At 48.5% G+C, this 19,566-nt stretch overlaps 1 protein-coding gene and 1 pseudogene across 1 annotated transcript; one reads left to right on the top strand and one right to left on the bottom strand.

Annotated features, from left to right (window-relative positions):
• The first annotated feature begins 281 nt into the window (after nt 1–281).
• LOC136550720 (L-type lectin-domain containing receptor kinase IX.1-like) lies at nt 282–2,541 on the top strand. Its single transcript, XM_066542320.1, has 3 exons — nt 282–1,092; nt 1,252–1,801; nt 1,914–2,541. The coding sequence occupies exons 1-3, from the start codon at nt 282–284 to the stop codon at nt 2,539–2,541; spliced, it is 1,989 nt and encodes a 662-aa protein (XP_066398417.1).
• A 4,057-nt stretch (nt 2,542–6,598) lies between these two features.
• Nucleotides 6,599–18,918, bottom strand: LOC136550783 (uncharacterized; annotated as a pseudogene).
• Nucleotides 18,919–19,566: the final 648 nt, after the last annotated feature.

The raw sequence follows: 19,566 nt of genomic DNA, 5'->3' as shown, positions 1-19,566 counted from the left end.
CATTGGATTCCCCTCCGTTCTCCATGTCGTTTGTACGTGCCAGCTTCCTTGGAAGTTGGAACTGGTCTCTGATCCTCGATGTTGCCGTCCGTATGTATTGGTGGATCGGAGCTCATTCACATGCAATAATAATCCATCATCTCACAACACAAGCCTGAGCCCTGAGCGGGGTTCCGATTTATCTCCGATCCCACCACGTTCATAGCAAGCTTGAAGAAGCATCACTGGTGCCTGCGCGCGAACGTCGTCTCAGTGGACGACAGCTAGCCCCACCAGCGGCCATGCATGGCTGTCCGTGGTTGGTGCCGTCATCATATCTTCCCACCACGCTCGTTCTCCTCACCGCCGCCAGCTTGCTTGCTGGGTGCGCTACTGCTGAGGAGCTTTACACTCCGGTGAAGACGCTCTGCCCGGCGAATGGAGGCAACTTCAGCGCCGGCAGCATGTTCCAGGTGAACAGAGACGGTCTCCTCCACAGCCTCAGCACCGCCGGCTCCGCCACAAACACCGGGTTCCTCAACACCACCTTCGGCAAGCGGAACGACCAGGTCTTCGGAGTCATCATGTGCTTCGCCGATACCGCCTGGGCCGACTGCAAGAAATGCCTGGACAGGGCACCTTCCTACACGAGCACGGCGTGTCCGAGTGGCCGGACCGGGGCGCTCCTGTACAGAGAGTGCCTTCTCCGCTACTCCGACGAGTACTTTGCCTCCATATATACCGACCAAACTGAACAACCGTGGTATGAGTCCGTGAGCGTGTATGTGGATGACATGGTGAGCATGAACAATACTCGGTGGAAGATGATGAACAGGCTCATCGCCCAAGCCGCCGCAGCACCACTTAGATACGCCTTGGACAACAACGAAAGTTACAAGGACCCGACGACTGGTATTGGTGTGCACGGGCTCGTGCAGTGCAGGAGGGACCTGACGCCGTCCTGGTGCACTATATGCCTCCATGCCCTCGTGCTAGATCTGCTGGAAGAATGGCCGAACAATACCGCTGCTTCTCTGAGGTCGTTCAGCTGCTATGTCAAATACGACCAGGAGCCGATCACGCTGATGACGGTGCCAGAGCCACCACCTGACGGTATGCTTAATATATCAGTAAATAATCTCCCGTTATATTATTATTATTATCTCCAAGACTGATATAAGTTTATTCTTTTATATATCACCTGAATTAAATTATTTGCAATGAAAGAAAACGGAAACTGATTTTTTTTAATGTGTGTATACTCCATATCAGAAGAGGCTCCACCGCCTCCGGATCCGCCCAGCACAAAGAACCCCAAGGCCAAGATGTCTCTGATGGTCGCGGCGGCTGCTAGTGCCATCCTCTTGTTAACCCTTGCCATCTTGTTGCGCCTCTTCTTTGGCTGCATGTTGAAGGGAAGGACTGCCACTGCAAACGCGGCAGACGAAGACATGGAAGGAAAATTCAGGAACGGAGCTGGACCAAAAGGATTCAGCTACGGCGTGCTAGCGGCTGCCACTAGCAACTTCTCAGACGACCAGAAGCTCGGCGAAGGTGGCTTCGGTTCCGTATACAAAGGTTTCCTGGACCAGCTGAACCTACACGTTGCCATAAAAAGAGTGTCCAGGAGCTCCAGCCAGGGCAGGAAAGAGTACGCCTCCGAGGTGACCATCATCAGCCAGCTGAGGCACCGCAACCTGGTGAAGCTCATCGGATGGTGCCATAGCCATGACGAGCTCCTCCTCGTCTATGACCTTATGCCAAATGGAAGCCTTGACAGGCACCTCTACAGTGCAGACAACATACTCTCTTGGCAGCGCAGGTCACACCCATTATTTACAGCTCAAATCGTGATCTCATGCATGTAGTCCAGCTTTCACAACAGAAAAGAAGCAATTCTGCTGTCTTATTAGCTGTATATGCTGTTTCTGCAGGTATGATATTATCCTTGGGATTGGCTCCGCACTTCTGTACCTACATCAAGACTGCGAACAAGGTGTATTGCACAGGGACATCAAACCCAGCAACGTCATGCTGGACGCCTCTTTCAACGCCAAGCTCGGCGACTTTGGGCTGGCGAGGCTCGTCGACCATGGCCGCGGCGTGCACACCACGGAGCTGGCCGGCACCATGGGGTACATGGACCCGGACTGCATGGTCACGGGCAGGTTCAGCACCGAATCAGACATGTACGCCTTCGGCGTTGTCCTCCTCGAGGTCGCTTGCGGCCAGCGGCCCATCGTGGTCATGCAGGATGAGAATGAGAACACCGTCGTCCATCTGGCGCGGCGGGTCCTGGAGATGCATGGCCGTGGTGAGGCCCTGGACGCGGCGGATCCTCGGCTAGATGGCAACTTCGACGCGCGCCAGATGGAGCGCGTGCTGGTGGTAGGGCTTTGGTGCACGGCGCATGACCGGAGCCTGAGGCCGTCCATCTGGCAGGCCGTTCGGGCGCTGCGGTTCGAGTCCTCGGAGCCAACAGTCACTAACGGACGACATGAACCACTACCGGTTATTGGCCGGCTGGCCTCTCTGCGTCACAATCAGAATCTACAACTTTAAAAGAACTTCACCATTTTGGTAGTGTGTCGTCGTCTATCCTGTCGAAGGAAGCTGATATGGCAACACGCAGCATGCACATGCATCTATTGATCTTTAGGTCCACACATGCACCAACTAGAGTTACCACTGTGCCACAAAACTAGGTTAGTGACGTGTCTAAACAGTAATTAGTGATGCGGAAAACACGCATCACTTACATTGCGTCTGTGATGTGAACACATTAATGACGCATAAATATGCGTCACTGATGCGAAGATACTAGTGACGCGTATTTACCAAATGTGCCACTGATATTAGTATAGTAGCGACACGTACTGAGAAACCGCTCACTAGTAAGGAGATATCAACGACTCATACTGAGGATACGCGTCACTAATAAGGGGATATCAGCGACTCGATACGCGTCACTAATAAAGGGATATCAGCGACTTGCACTGAAAATACGTGTCACTAATAAAGAGATATCAGCGACTCATGTCGACCTAACATGTCAGTGATAGCATATAACAAGCGACGCGCGTTAGTAAGACACGTCTCAGATTGTATCATAACAGTGACGCGTCTACTTTTTAATGTCACTCATATTTTTCATCAGATATCAAGTTCTTCAACAGATTTAAATTTTTATCAAATTCATCCACAGATTCACAAAGGTTCACAACTTTTTCGAAATACATCACAATTGTGGGTGTATGGCCCCCGGTATCCACAAGACAAGACATGGGCCGCACCATCAGAGGTGGCCCAACCCACAAGATCAAGGCATGCACGGCGCTGCTCGGCGTGCACTGCAAGATATTGTATAGTACCAAATAGGCTACTTTCCATGTAACCCTGCCCCTCCAGAGTATATAAGGAGAGGCAGGGGTCCCCTAGCGGACAAGATACATACATCTACATCACGATCTATACATCTCAATACAATACATCAGAACACAGGATGTAGGTATTACGTCATACTGACGGCCAAACCTGTCTAAATCTTGTGTCTTGGTGCTTGTATTACCATCTCGCTCCTGATCTCGCTCACCTCTTTGACAAATCTACCATCGTGGAATACCCCTCGGTGGACTGCCGAACATCTTTTGTCGACAGTTGGCGCACCAGGTAGGGGTGTGCGCTTGATCCATGACGAGCGAGATGGACCTCAAATCAATAGCGCGTTCTCATCATCAATTTCATGGAGATCCATGCCGGTCCACGACGACGATTCATCGCTGGCTACGCCAGCCCCCGCAACAGCAGATCCAATCTCGGAACCGCCTCCGAGGTCGCCTTCATCAATAATTCGTCGCCCGCTTCCTCGCTACCAAAGGAGGCAGATCAACAACGACGATCTGATCGCATCCATCGATCAGTTCTATTGAAGGCTGCTCGGGAAACTCCAGGGGTTATGGCCCTACCCTTCGGGTTCACCAATGCTGCCGCCGCTTACCAACATGCCCTGAGGGGCAGATTCGCTGACCAGGTTGAAGACGTCCATCCTCTCGCCAACCAGATAATGCCATACGTCGCCGACTGGACTTTCTGCCTAAAGCTAAGTCACGTTTTAATATTCTTCTAAATATTCTCCAATCTTCGTTAATCGTCATAATGTTTCTCCGAGCTATTTTCTACATGTTTGCTCTCCAAACGATTTTCTGAACCCTCGAACAGTCTAGTTGATACTCGGACGCCTCCAGAGACGGCCCTGTCTCCGGCTCCTCCCTACACATGCACGAGCGTCTGCCCTCTGCGTTATGGGTGGTCGGCAGCGGCTCCTTAGCGACGCCTGTTCCTGCTACACGTGCAGGGCTCCGCGCTCCGTGTTATGGTTAACAGGCTAGCTAGGGCTGAAGACTCAGCTATACACTAACTGTTCGGGCAGTTTATATTAAATACATCTTCACACCAACTAATCGCCGAGCTACTTACGCTATTTCATCGCCATTGTTGATTTTTCTCCGGAGTTCATATATTTTTACATCATGTACTACCTGTTCTACATGTTTGTATTGCAGGATCATCGTCTAGGTGATTGGACCACCTTGTGCTCGGACTTCTCCACCGATCAACTGGTCGGACCGCTAGGTTCATGGACTTCATCGCCGACCAGTTGATTGGACTGTTCGCTGGTTGCTTCTACTCAATGCTCACTTCGCCGCCGGCCAGTTGACCTGACTATTCATCGCTCATGCTTCATCGCCAGCTACGCCGGTTACTCCTCGGTGCTCGGATTCTTCGTGCTCGAGGACTAAGTGGGCACACTTCACTGCACGGACGTCGCCAGCTACGCCAGGGACTCCTCGGTGCTCGAACCTTGCCAGCTACGCCGAGGACTCCTCGCTACTCGGTGATCGGTCATCGCTAGCGACGCTGGGGACTCCTCGCTCCTTGGTGCTCGGACATCGTCAGCGACGCTGGGGACTCCTCGCTCCTCGGTGCTCAGTCATCACCAACGACGCTGGGAAATCCTCGCTGCTCGGACGTCGGCAGCTGCACCGAGGACTCCTTGGTGGTCGGACGTCGCTAGCTACGCCGGGAACTCCTCGTTGCTCGTACGTCGCCAGCTGCGCTGAAGATTTCTCGATGCTCGGACCTCGCCAGCGACGTCGGGGACTCCACGCTCCTCGATGCTCGGTCATCGCCAGCGATGTCGAAGACTCCTCGCTCCTCGATGCTCAGTCATCGCCAGCAACGCCAGGGACTCCTCGCTCCTCGGTGCTCGGTCATCGCCAGCGACATCGGGGACTCCTCGCTCCTTGGTGCTCGGACATCGCCAGTGACGCCAGGGACTCCTCGCTCCTCGGTGCTCGGACATCGCTAGCGATGCCGAGGACTCCTCGCTCCTCGGTGCTCGGTCATCGCCAGCGACGCCGGGGACTCCTCGGTTTTCGGTGCTCGAACCTCGCCAGCTTCACCGAGAACTCCTCAGTGCTCGGACATCACCAGCTATGCTGGGGACTCCTCGGTGCTCAGTCATCGCCAGCGATGCTAGGGACTCCTCGCTCCTCAGTGCTTGGTCATTGCCAACGATGCTAGGGACTCCTCGCTCCTTGATACTTGGTCATTACTAGCGACGTCGGGACTCCTCGCTCCTCGGTGCTCGGTCATCACCAGTGACGCCGGGGACTCCTCGCTCCTCGATGCTCGGACATCGCCAGCGACGCCGGGGACTCCTCACTCTTCTGTGCTCGGTCATCGCCAGCGACGCTGGGGGCTCCTTGCTCATCGGTGCTTGGACAGCGCCAGCGACACCGGGGACTTCCTTACTGGTCAGATCTTGCTATGTCTCATCGGTGTGCTATCAAGCTGCTCTATGCTGTTCGGATCAGGGTGCTGATCTTGGGCAGCACGTCTGAGGTCTTGATATGCGCATGTCAGACGACGTCAGCAAGCTTTTAGACTTCTTTTCCTTTGACCCTGCTACAAGATTCATTCTTCATCTTCCAGCAGGCTCAGGGACTAAGTGGGCACACTTTACCTTGCGATGAATATGCTTTTTCTCATCTCATGGCTATGTCCGGGGACTGGCTGCCTGCTCGGCTTGTCTTCTACTTTCTGACCCTAGCACCACATGACTACGTCACCTACTGTCAGGCTTAGGGACTAGCTGTGGGGGTATGGCCCCCGGTATCCACAAGACAAGACATGGGCCACACCATCAGAGGTGACCCAGCTCACAAGATAAAGGCGTGCACGGCGTTGCTCGGCGTGCACCGCAAGATATTGTATAGTACCAAATAGGCTACTTTCCTTATAACCTTGCCCCTCCAGAGTATATAAGGAGAGGCAGGAGTCCCCTAGCGGACAAGATACATACATCTACATGACGATCCATACATCTCAATGCAATACAACAGAACACATGATGTAGGTATTACGTCATACTAACGGTCGAACATGTCTAAATCTTGTGTCTTAGTGCTTGTATTACCAACTCGCTCCTGATCTCGCTCACCTCTACAACAAATCTACCATCATGGGATACCCCTCGGTGGACTACCGAGCATCTTTTGTCAACAACAACATTGGACTTACCTTATTCACTCACACACAGGACCCATATTAATCATGGTTAACTAGGATGATAGAACTCTCCTTTCTTGTTGATGACCTATGCCACTAAGAACATGGCCAACTTTTCTCTAATCATGTGCACATTGATGGGCTTCGTCAACACTTCAAATTCCTGTGTCAAGATAGAACTTTGGTAAAAAAGAAAACATGGTACAGTACAATGTACATTACTATCACTACTGGACACGGGTTCTTTGCCGAGTGCCCTAAACACTCGGCAAACCCAAGTTTGCACTCGGCAAAGAGTTTGCCGAGTGTTACACTCGGCAAAGACCCGCCGGCATAGCTTTTGTCGGCAAAGGGTTCTTTGCCAAGTGCAATATATCGGGCACTCGGCAAAGCCTTTGCCGAGTGCCACATCAACACTCGGCACTAAAAAGTCAGCATCAACGGAAAGGCCCGTCTGACGGCGCCTTTGCCGAGTGGTGACGTGGTCGGCACTCGGCAAAGTTTTCCTATTTTTTTTAAATCTTCGCCGAGTGGTGACATGGCCGGTACTCGGCAAAAAAAATTAATTTTTTTTTTCAAAAAATATTTGCCGAGTGCCATGGTTCTAGCACTCAGCAAAGTGCCCAGTTTTGCCGAGTGCTATGGTTGCAACACTCGGCAAATCTACAGAAAATTCAATTTTTTTTATTTTTGCTTTCCATCAGATATATTCTCACATTATTGTCACAGACAAGCAATTCACATATATTCTCACAATATATATCACACATGCATCACAATATATACCACACATGCATCACAATATATATCACATCCATCACAATATCCATCACATACACATCCATGACAATATATATCACATCCATCACAATATCCATCACAATACATATATGTCACAAGTATTTGATCCAACACAAGTCTAAGTGCAACATAAGTCCATGAAACATGAAAAGAGACAAATCAAAGGCACCTACTACCACCCTGGCCACCCGGGCTATGAAGAAGGGCCACCTGGGCACCCGGGCTGTGGAGGAGGGCCAGTTGGCCACCCGGACTATGGAGAAGGGCCAGCTTCACTTGAATGCGTCGAGTGGTGCCCTTGAGGAGTTGGGTTCGAACCCGCGGACGGTGGCTGCGCAAAGGAAAAGCGAATTCATGAGTTTCTGTAGGAGGGTCACACAAGCTAAAGCAATGAACAACCATACTCACTAGACTAGGTTTAGGAGTACGAAGCACTGGAGCGAGGAGCGAAGGTGGCACGGCTATACCCGTTGTGGCCTGAAGGTTCGCCATGAACGCATAAAGGTCCTGCAGCCTCTTCTCCTCAACCTGCCTCCTTAGCTCTTGCTCCGCCTACGAGGCAGCCTGCGTGGCCTCCAGCCTCTGCGCCTGGGCCTGCAATATTTCACCCGTAATGTTTCAACAATGCAAAGGCAAGATATATGTAAAAGCAATGAACGATGAATAAAACAGGACTAACCTGGAGTTCCGCCACCTGCTGCTGTGAACTCTGCTGCCGAGGTCGTATAGGAAGGGAGGAGCTCGTGCTCGTTGCTCGAATCTGGGAGAGGGTGGGAGTAGAGGCCGTGTCAACTTGGCTGTCCGCCATCCAGTACCGGCTGTGCTGCTTCCCTCCTCCAAGCCTCATCACAAGGTCCGCATCTAGGGGCTGGGAGGCCAGATCGAAGTCCTCCCCATGGCGCCTGCGAGCCGCCGAGGAGTACTCGCTAAGCTTGCTGTGGACGCTCATGTTGGTGTACGCCTCGGGTGGGTCCTCTGGGTTGTAGGTGAGGTCCGGGGTTGTGGCCTTGCCCTTGTGTGCCAGGGCATACGCCATGAACTCGTTGCACTCCTGGCCACCATGCGACTAGGACTACGAGGAAAACACCAAGATGATTACAAGTAATGAGAATTGAGCGTTCGAATGAATAAAGAAATAAATATAAAGAGCGTTACCCATGTCTGGGCGTACGTGCCGAGGTGCCGGTTGCCTTGGTGGTGTGGCACACCACCCATCTGCAGGCGGTAGTCCCAACGGATGTTGTGCTTTTCCATCCACTCATTCGAGCACCACCTGTCCACAATGGCCGCCCAGCAGGCTCGGTCCTTGGCGCACCAATCAGGACACATCTGCAGACCATCAAGTATATAACATGTCAAAAGATGAAATGAAGCCTACCTATTCTTCATGGAAGAAATCAGTATTAATGTTTCATACTAACCTGGAGGTACTACTCCCTAGTGAGCGTCATGGTCCTGGCCTCCTGCTTCCTCACCACCTCACCAAGGACATTCCCGTTGTAGTTGATAATGCACTGGAGCCGCGTCTCATGGTACAGGTCTGAGAGTCGGTGCCTGCAGACCTTGTCCTGCACTCGCTCCGCCCAGCCCTCGTACCCTGAGGTGCACCTGAAGAAGTCCTGCATACATGCATCATGTATCATTTCATTATTTTAAGAACGACCAATGAATACAATAAATTGACCAATGTAGTGCGATGAAGACTTACCTAGTGCTCCTGCTTAATCCGCGCCGCCTTGGTGCCTACGACGTTGTCCGTGGCGAGGGCAAAGTGGTCCCACGTCTAGGGCGGCGTAGTCACGTTGCCATTGGTGCCTGCGACGGTGACCATGCCAGGGTAGTGCTCCCGAATCAGAAGGCTCAGGATGCCATTGATCTGGCGTACCTGGCCGGCTTCGGACACAACTTCCTAGTTGCTGCACGAGTCATTAAGAAGAATTATTAGTCTCCATTTTGATTGTCGACATGTCATATGAACAAGTAGAGAAAACATGAATGGTTACGTACCCATCACCCATGGGTCGAATCAACGGGCGCTGGTGAACTGGGATCGGCCTCCGCGGGAGGGTCGACGGCCCACGCAAGTAGACGGTCGACCCACCAGAGGAAGAGGAACCCCCTGCTATCGCCGCCTCCTCGTGGCCAGATGTAGCGGAACCCCCTGTTGTCATCGCCTGGTCGTCCTCATCCCCCGCGGCCGCCCCCTGGTCGCCCTCATACCCGGAGGCCACCACCTGGTCCTCCTCGGGCGATGGGGCGTGAGGCGTAGGCCTCATCCTTGGACGGCCACGGGGGCGGCTGGTCCTAGTCCTCCTCGTCGACGTCTCCACCGGTGGCTCCTCGTCCTCCGCGTTGAGCAAGTGGATCAGCCTCTGCCTTCCCCTAGGCATTTTGTCGAGTGCCTACAATTACAGAGATGCAAAATGAATTTGTAAGTCCTTATAAAGAGATGCAAAATGAACAAAACATAATTGCAAATTAATAATAATAATAATATAGAATTACATGAATTAGAAATAATCTCCCTCGTCATCATCTCCCTTGTTGTCATCGGCATCACTATCAATATTGTCAAAAAAATCGGCCTCATCTCCAACGTTGTCATCATTGTCATCGCCTAAACGTAATCGCTCAAGCATTTGTAAGTCATTGGCATTTTGCACCTCATCTCCATCGTCCTCATCTCCATCATCCTCATCAATGTCATTGTCTACTTCCATGCCCATCAGCGAAGACATGTCTATTTCAAACCTCCCTTCTAGCCCCTTCGGTTGATAGAACTCTCCATCGTATGTGTTTGGGTCAAAGATGTAATCCTCATCGTTCGGGATAGGCACTTTACCATGCGGCAATACCTTGTTGAGCCTGTTGAGCCACAATATAGACATCGTCGCCTCGATAGACGGAATCCTATCGAATTTTGACTTGCCCAAGCTCAGGGGTCATTCTCGTTACATCAGGATCGAACCAATGGCATTTGAATACGACTGGATTAAGAGGTTTGCGACCCTCAAATCTAAGCTCGTATATTTCTTTGACTATGCCGTAGTAGTCATGGTCATCGGTGTTAGGCGTACAAACTCCGGTATTCGTGGTTCTTCGGTTTGGGCGACTCTGCTCGTGTCTTGTTGTGTGAAAGCAATATCCATTCACATCATAAACGGTAAATGACTTGACCTTATAGGTGAAGCCATTGGCAACCTGTCTCAACTCATCACTCATTTCCGCATCTGTGCTGGCCTACAAGGTGAGGCCGAATAGATCGTTACATTACTTGCTCGTACGAGCAAAGTGGTGAGTGAAAGATAGAACGAGGTAAATTGGATGGTACCTTCTTACTAAACCAGAAAATGAAATCGGGCACACCATCTTTGAGAAGGCTATCTTGTTCTTGAGGGGAAGGAGCCCAATCCTCTTGCCAGTACTTATCTAGAAATTCCCTAAAAATGAGAGACAAGGGGGTTGGATGGATGGAGGATAGTGACGGCGTATGTAACAAGCTCATTGAGAACTTACCGCAAATATGGGTTCACTTCGTCAAGGTTCAACAACACATACAACATGATAGTGCGCCACTCATCATACTGCAAGGTCTTGGTGCTCGATGCGCTTGCGCTTCTAAGTTGCCCTTTGAAAAGGCTGAGGTTCGATGAACTCTCATCGGTGTTGTAACGAGGGGGTGGATTGTGCACACTTGGAAGGTTGTCCTTATAGTATGCTGTTGTGAAGTTTGACACCTCCTCCATAATGAATGCCGCTGCCACGAACGCCTCAATTTTGGCTTTATTTCTACACTTTTTGCGAAGGACCGTTAGACATCTCTCGATTGGATAGCACCAACGGGCCTGCACGGGACCCCCCATTCATGCCTCGTACGGTAGGTGCAAAATCAAATGCTGCATCGACAGGAAGAAGCCGGGTGGAAAGATCTTCTCCAACTTGCAGAGCAACATAGGTGCCACTTTCTCTAAGTCAACAACCACGGCTTGAGATAACTCCTTGGCACAAAGCTGGCGAAAGAAATAGCTCAACTCTGCTAGCATGCGCCAGACATTCTTGGAGACATATCCCCGGGTCATGGCAGAAAGAAGCCGCTCAATCCATATGTGGTAGTCATGACTCTTCATCCCTAAGACTCGCATAGTAGACAAGTTCACTTCCCTCCTTAGATTCGCCGCATACCCATCAGGGAACATTAACGTCTGGATCCACCGCAATACCTCCTTCCTTTCGTCCTTTTTCAAGACGAAATTGGCATTAGGCCTTTTCCATTTCTTGCCGGGCGCAGGAGGCTTCATCACTAGCTTTGGTCTATCGCACAACGTCGCCAGGTCCAGTCTAGCCTTAACGTTTTCCTTTGTCTTATCAGGAATGTCCATGAGTGTTGCCCAAAGTGCCTCGACGATATTCTTTTTAGTGTGCATTACATCAATGTTGTGTGGAAGAAGGAGGTCATTGAAATAGAGGAGCCTAGTCAAGCCCGATATATGAGTCCACATGTGATCCTGACCATATCCAATAAAACCACCTTTGTTGTCATCAATTTTGAGAGCCTCTATCTAAGCACGGACCTCGACGCCGGTCATCATCTGAGGTGCAGGGTCAGTGACTCGAACACCTTTCGTGAAGTTCTTGATGTCTCGTCTGAATGGATGGTTAGAAGGGAAATCGACGATGTTGGTCGATCAAAGAGAACTTGCCACCCTTCTTCAACCAATTGAAACTCACAGCTTCCTTGCATACTAGGCATGGGAACTTCCCATGAACACACCACCCGCAGAATATGCTATACGCTAGGAAGTCATGCAGGGAGTACTGGTACTAGACATGCATCCTCTTTGTAGCTCGGTCGTATGTCAGTACCCCGTTTTCCCAAGCATCGATCAATTCATCAAACAGAGGCTCCATGAACACTCCCATATTGTTCCCCGGGTGTTCAGGAATTATGAGCGATAGGAATACGTTCTTGGGTTGAAACATGACGCCGGGGGGAAGATTTAGGGGGATCACGAACACGGGCCAACAAGGGTACATGGCTGCCATCATTCCATATGGATTGAACCCATCTGTTTCCAGCACTACACGTACATTCCGAGCCTCCTCAGCTTTACCGGGATGTTTACCATCAAAGTGGACCCATGGATCACCATCGGATGGATGTACCATCTTCTCATAATTGTATTTTTTGCCATTTTTGTACCATGTCATCTATTTGGCAGACTCCTATATCATGAATAGCTGTTGGATCCTCGGTATGAAAGGAAGGTACTGTAGGACCTTCACGGGGATATCAAGCTACTTCTTCTGGCCATCACTAGAGTCTACCTCCAGAAACCTAGAGGATTTGCACTTTGGACAGTGCGTTGCTTTCTCGTGTTGTTTCCTAAATAGGATGCAACCATTCGAACAAGCATAGATCTGCTGATATGGCATCTTTAGTGCACGAAGAAGTTTATGTGACTCAAACATGTTCTTCGTCAGAACGTGACCCTCCGGAAGCAGGGTCCCAACAACTGCCAACATAGCATCGAAGGCATCTCGACTCAGGCTATACTGCGACTTGAACCCTATTAGGCGTCCAACGACATCTAGTCGCGAAACCTCGGTCTTTTCGTGAAGGGGCTACTGTGCCGAAGACATCATGTCGTAGAACGCCTTTGCGGTTTCCTCTGGTTCCTCCTCCATTCCTTCACCAAACTGTGCCTCATGAAAGTCATCCATCATGTCTGGTACCCTAGCATCACCATCAAAATCCTTGAGGTGTTGTCTCACCACCTCCTCTCTCATACGATCCGCTTCACCATGGAAGATCCAGCGGGTACAGTTTGGCGTGAATCCAAACTTGCAAAGATCTTCCCCCACCTTCTTCCTATTTTTTCCTTTTCCTGTTGTCACATTTGCTACAGGGACACGGCATCCGACTCGCCCCTTGAGCAGCGGGGCCAAATGCATGGTCTAAGAAAGCAGAGGTATTGCACATCCATTCTGGGGTCATCTCTGCGTGGCCCGTGTACATCCAGTCATGGTTATATATATATATATATATATATATATATATATATATATATATATATATATATATATATATATATATATATATATATATATATATATATATAAGCGAGTAATAAAACCAGCAATTGCATCTACACGGCGTTCCTACTATCTAATAGGTGAAGGATATGTCCTAATCCCACCCGCAGATGCGTAGATGAGGTTAGTCTCCATGCTCTACTCCTATCCGAAATGGAATTTTGGCAGCACCTCCCCGCTGTTCTCCCGATACACGTCCTGGCAGGGAGAGTGTGTATCCAGAGAACAATGGGGAGGTGCTGTCGAAACTCGGCCTCAGACCGGAGCAGAACATGGAAACTAACCCATCTACGCATCTGCGGGCTATCCAAAAAACATGGACAATCCGAAACAGATACGGTTGGAAGTATGAAATACTTCCAATCATATCTCTTTCGGACGGGAGACTCCTAACTGGGTGACGTTATCTACGACCATGCATGATATGGGTACAGGAGTTATACCTAGGGTGGCGGTGCAGTCAGGCTAGCGGGGCGGTGGCGAGTTGAAGCTGTGGTGAGCCGACGCTGTGCAGGCAGACCGGCTCGGCGTGGGGCTACTCTGGATCGGCTCTTCTCTGCAAAACAAGGAACACAAGTCTATCATTTTCAAAAAAAAAAAATCAGCAGAACCTCCCCTGCACGGTGAGGTTCCCAAAACTTGCAAAAATCAACGGCACGATGGCCGGCAACCATATAAACATCCACAACCACCTCCAACACCTCCACCACCGCCACCGCCACCTATCTCCTCCTCCACCTCCACCTCCACCGCCACCTCCACGGTCACCTTGCACATCACAACATAACAACACGGGAGAAAAAAAGGTGAGAGAAGGGCATACCTAGTGTGCGCGGTCGTCGGCGAGGGCGGGCGGATGGGCACTCCTCCTCGGGCGGGCGGGTTGTGCTCGGCGTGTCCGCCTCCTCCTCTCTTCCTCCTCTCCTTCTCTCCCTTCTCCTTCTCCTCCTCTCTCCTTCTCCTCTTCCCTCTTCCTTCTCCCTTCTCCCTTCTCCCTTCCTTCCCTTCTCCCTTCTCCCTTCCTTCCCTTCTCTTCCCGGCCGTGCTCCTCCTTCCCCTCCCCTTCTCTTCCCTTCTTCCCTTTCTTCCTTGTCCCCTTCTCTCTTCCTCCCTCCTCTTCCTTCTCCCACCCTTCTTCCCTTCCTTCCTTCTCCCCTTCTCTCTTCCTCCCTCCTCTTCCTTCCTGCTCTTGCTTCTACGGCGCCAGGACGACGGCGCGGCCCAGCAACGGCGTGGGCCGGTGGCGCGGGCGGCTGCGCGGGGCGACGGTGGGCCGGCTGCGCACGCACGATGGAGCAGCGGCCGACAGGAAGCGTGGATCCGGCGGCACGTGCGGGCCAACGTCAACAGCGGCAGTGGCGGCGAGATTCGGCGACGAGAATCGGCGGTGGCGACGGCGCTGTGCGAGAATGTGTGTGTGAGTGTGTCTGTGGAGGGAGACAAGGCCGATGTATTTTTTAACCCACGACAGCTTTGCCGAGTGCCAAGATCTACGGCACTCGGCAAAGAAGATTCCCATTTTTTCATTTCAAAATCTTTGCCGAGTGCCAGCAAATAATTAAGTTTGCCGAGTGCCAGGGATTGGCACTCGGCAAACTATTTATTTATTTTTTGATTTTGGCCACCAAATTTTTTTGGTAGCCCTACAACAGTACTAGGAACCACATATTCAAATTTGGCACATTTTCACTGATTTTTTCTATATTTCATTAGTTTATTCCATTTTGTTGATTTTTTCGGAAAATACGAGTTTGAACTGCAGGTGCATCGAATATTGGATTTGAATGATTCAAAAAATGACATTCATGTTTGTGAGTGTAAGTTTAGGCCAAATCCAGGAACTGACCCAAAATTTCTATCAACTTGCTCACGGGGCAACGCCGCCAAATTGCGTGCGAGTTGTTTTTTAATTCCATAAAATGCAAACGAAATCGAAAAAACATGAAACTTGTGGAGATGTCGTGTTATCGTATATGTAGGCTGTGGTAAAAATTTGAGAAAGTTTCGAGCACGTTGTCACGTACCATGCTTACAAACAAGGACATCTCCACATGTGATCATGGTTTGTAAGCATGGTACGTGACAACGTGCTCGAAACTTTCTCAAATTTTTACCACATCCTACGCATATGATAACACGGCATCTCCACAAGTTTCATGTTTTTTCGATTTCGTTTGCATTTTATGGAATTAAAAAACAACTCGCACGCAATTTGGTGGTGTCGCCCCATGAGCAAGTTGATAGAAATTTCGGGTCAGTTCCTGGATTTGGCCTAAACTTACATTCACAAACATGAATGTCATTTTTCGAATCATTCAAATCCAATATTCGATGCACCTGCAGTTCAAACTCGTATTTTCCGAAAAAAATCAACAAAATGGAATAAACTAATGAAATATAGAAAAAATCAGTGAAAATGTGCCAAATTTGAATATGTGGTTCCTGGTACTGTTGTAGGGCTACCAAAAAAATTTGGTGGCCAAAATCAAAAAATAAATAAATAGTTTGCCGAGTGCCAATCCCTGGCACTCGGCAAACTTAATTATTTGCCGACTGCCTAACGCCTGGCACTCGGCAAAGTTGACGGCGTTGGGTACCGTTATGCCTCTAACAATATTTGCCGAGTGCTCTAGTTTGCCGAGGGTCTGACACTCGGCAAATTAAGGTTTGTCGAGTGCCTGTATTTTGCCGAGAGTTGGGCACTCGGCAAAAGCTTGTTTGCCGAGTGTCGTATGTTGCCGAGTGTGGCACTCGGCAAAATGTATATTTGCCGAGTGCCCGATTTTTGACACTCGGCAAACGCCTGGGCACTCGGCAAATCTTGGGTTTCCCGTTGTGAATATAGAAGATCAATGTAAAAAATGACACCATACAAAGCTGCAATTAGCGCCAGGTGCAATGACTTGTGGTCAGTTGCCCAACAGTTGCAAGTAATCACACACACATTTGCAAGATGCCACCAAGAGCTCACCGTCTGAATACAACAGCTACAGACGGGTTCTACTTGAATAGATAGTATAGTAGTACCAATGCAAACTAGGAAAACTTTAAGATTTAATTGCAGACTTGTGGTCCAACCAACATTGCTGAGGTTTCCACCTTGGGTCAGATGGCAAGCTAAAGCAACATGATGTAGTGTTACTTAGAGTTCAGGATATGCTACAGAAGAAGCATATAGATTTACAGTTGCTCTGTTTACAGCATGCAAACAATCAACAAGTGCAGAGTTTTCGTGAACCACACAAAAACTAGATGGCCACACTGAAGAACTTTCCTTAGTTTTATTTTAGTCAGCCTAAGACAAGCATGTAACTATATCCCAGTGCTAGGAAACAAATAAACAATCAGAGAAAATGCAAATGTTATCTGCAATATTTCAAAGTTCAATAATCTGTTAGCTAGCTGCATGCTCTTAATCCAACGATTAAACTACCTGGAGCATAAGGAGGTGCAGCTGCAGCCCTCATCAGACAGACAAACTATGCTAGAGTCTACTCCTAGTAAGCAGCCGTCGTCAAAAGAACTAAGCACAGGCAGGAACCAGCAAAACCATGCAACTGACGTGTCCCACTCCCAGCAGGATAAACATGAGGGGCACCCTAATATTGGCACGTTGCCAAATATATAAATCTGACAGTGGAGCTCTCCTGTTGTGAAGTCTATCATCGCACAAGAGGTAGTACAGCTAGCGAGCTCAATCATGCACACACACAGCGCCAGGGGGCAAAGTAATTTATCTGAAACCAATGTCCCTTCAGACTGTCACAGCCTAGTAGACAAGCGTTGAAAGAAAAAAATGCTGAAGGACATGACACAGTCACACACACTCAAACAACCATGGACCATTATATTTGGACACAATATATGCAAAATTCAGAGATAAGAACACAACAGAAGAATATAATCTAGATATGACGAATATTGGGCATCGAGCTAGTTTTGTTCCTATATATTCATTGTGAGATACGACGAATAATAATCTGGAGCTGAGTAAACAAACCAACAATGTATATTGTGCTAGTTAGTAGCTGCATGCTCTTAATCCAATACTAAACTACCTGGAGCTTAAGCAGGTGCAACTGCAGAAGCACAGAGCAGTGGCAGAGCAGGCACCAGCTCCTCCACCCTCATCGGATCACTCCCCAACAAAAAGCATAAAGCTACAACAATACAAATAAAGCCTCCTATTTTTTCTCCTCTTCTCTCCTCTCTCTGCGCTACTTGGCTGTGCAGGTATAGGCTAGCAACAAAAATCATATGTATAAATTTAAAGGTGAACTTTTCCAAGAAAGCCTGCTAGTATATATAGAGATCCATATGATTCGTCAGCCATGGTATGTACTGACCGCTGCACGACAAGGGCTTAATTAACGCAGACGCACAGGTGACAGGCTTCCATTGGGCAGAGAAGCATCAAAGTCACCGTTAATACTGTACACTACATACAGCAGGAATCTCACTTGCAAGCCCATGCAAACACAGCCAAGCCAATTAAAGCATTTATTATATACTGTACACTATATTATTAAGATTCATTTATATATTATTTTAATCTACAGTGGTGCAGATTTTTGCATCAACACATCCAAAGATGAATACATATTTAGGAGGTATTAAAGCATTTCTTATGTGTGTAATCTGCAGTGGTGCAGTCTTTTACATTAAGATATCCAAAGATGAATCTATTGGTGACAATACTCGTGTTTAGTTCATATGTGATCTTAATAAGCATGAGATAAAGGCTGCAACAAGGTTTGATTTACGTTTTTTTTATCACATGAGCACATGTACACTTAATTAATTAGATATGAATACCTCAGGGCATTCCAAGTTTGTCTGTCCCATGGATAAAATCAAGTGGTGTGCAGCATAGAAGCCAGATCTGTTGCCGGTAATAGATTGTTGGTGGCACTGCAACAAATATATATAGAACATAATAGACTTAATCAATTAGATGTGAATACACACAATTATTTGAAAATGGAAGTTGAACACAATGCTGAATATACTAGAGGCACAATACTGAATTTTATTTTTGGAAGCACTTACAGCATATTTAGCAGCGTGTGTCAATGGCTTTTGTTTGTCTTTCGTCTTGCTTGTGTGTGTTGCAAAAGCCCTACATGGAAGAGTGCAGCACACATATATGGCTCATTATGTTCGTTCAATGACATTGGCATTTATGAAATAAGTCAATAGTAGGCTAGCAAAGAACTCACTCGTCAATCAACAATTTTAACATGCTGAAATCATGGTTTCCAGATCTGTTGGAATCCACTTTTGAATGACTATCACAACGACCAAATGGCCACCAGAGTTGTAGGCAAACATTATGTAGTCTTTCCTGGTATATTTGGTGAAGGCATTTTGCACATACTGCAGAACAGCTGCTCTATCGAACTGTATGCTGTCCAGTGACATCAGTTGTGGACCAAGAAAGCCCACAGGAATGTCCTTAGCCTTAGCTTCTACAACCAGGGACCTAAAAATAAGAAATTAGAACACGTAGAGAAAATGAGTACAGAAACCAAAAGATATGCCAAGGAGTAAAGACACATTTGCCAAGGGTTTAAATGAACAGGCCATTTTCATGACATCAATTTAATATTTTAGCATTTTAACTGCATAAGCTCATTTTACATCAGAACTTCAGTCTAAGTTACACAAAGGAGAATAACTATAGCTGATCCTGCGAGGGAGAAAAACAGCAGGACAGGCAAAGTAAAAACAGAATTTCAGTGGACATCACAGCAAAAGTGCTGATGGTAAAATCATTCACAATTTACAGTTGTACAATTATAATAGCATTTGAACTCCATACTGAGCTCATGGAATCAAGCACAGTTAAGCAAATACAGTGTGTCTAGACAGTGAAGATAACATATCATGTTCAGAAGCAATCTAAAAAACCTCAGAGCCCATGCAGTATCAGAACATATTTAGAGGTAAACTAAAGCAATTTCGCAGAGCCCACGCTAGAGGTACTAGTTTTTGCCTTGCACAGACAATGAAAAACTCATAGTTGACATGCTAAAAACGTGTGTATGACACTAGTAGAGAAACGACCTTTGATCCCACCTCGAAATTTGGCTTTAGTCCCGGTATTTTTCGCGCCCGGGACTA

This window comes from Miscanthus floridulus, chromosome 4 (genome assembly GCF_019320115.1).
Source record: "Miscanthus floridulus cultivar M001 chromosome 4, ASM1932011v1, whole genome shotgun sequence".
Lineage (NCBI taxonomy): Eukaryota > Viridiplantae > Streptophyta > Magnoliopsida > Poales > Poaceae > Miscanthus > Miscanthus floridulus.
Note: the sequence above shows the minus strand (reverse complement) of the source record. Positions and strands in the feature narration are given on the sequence as shown.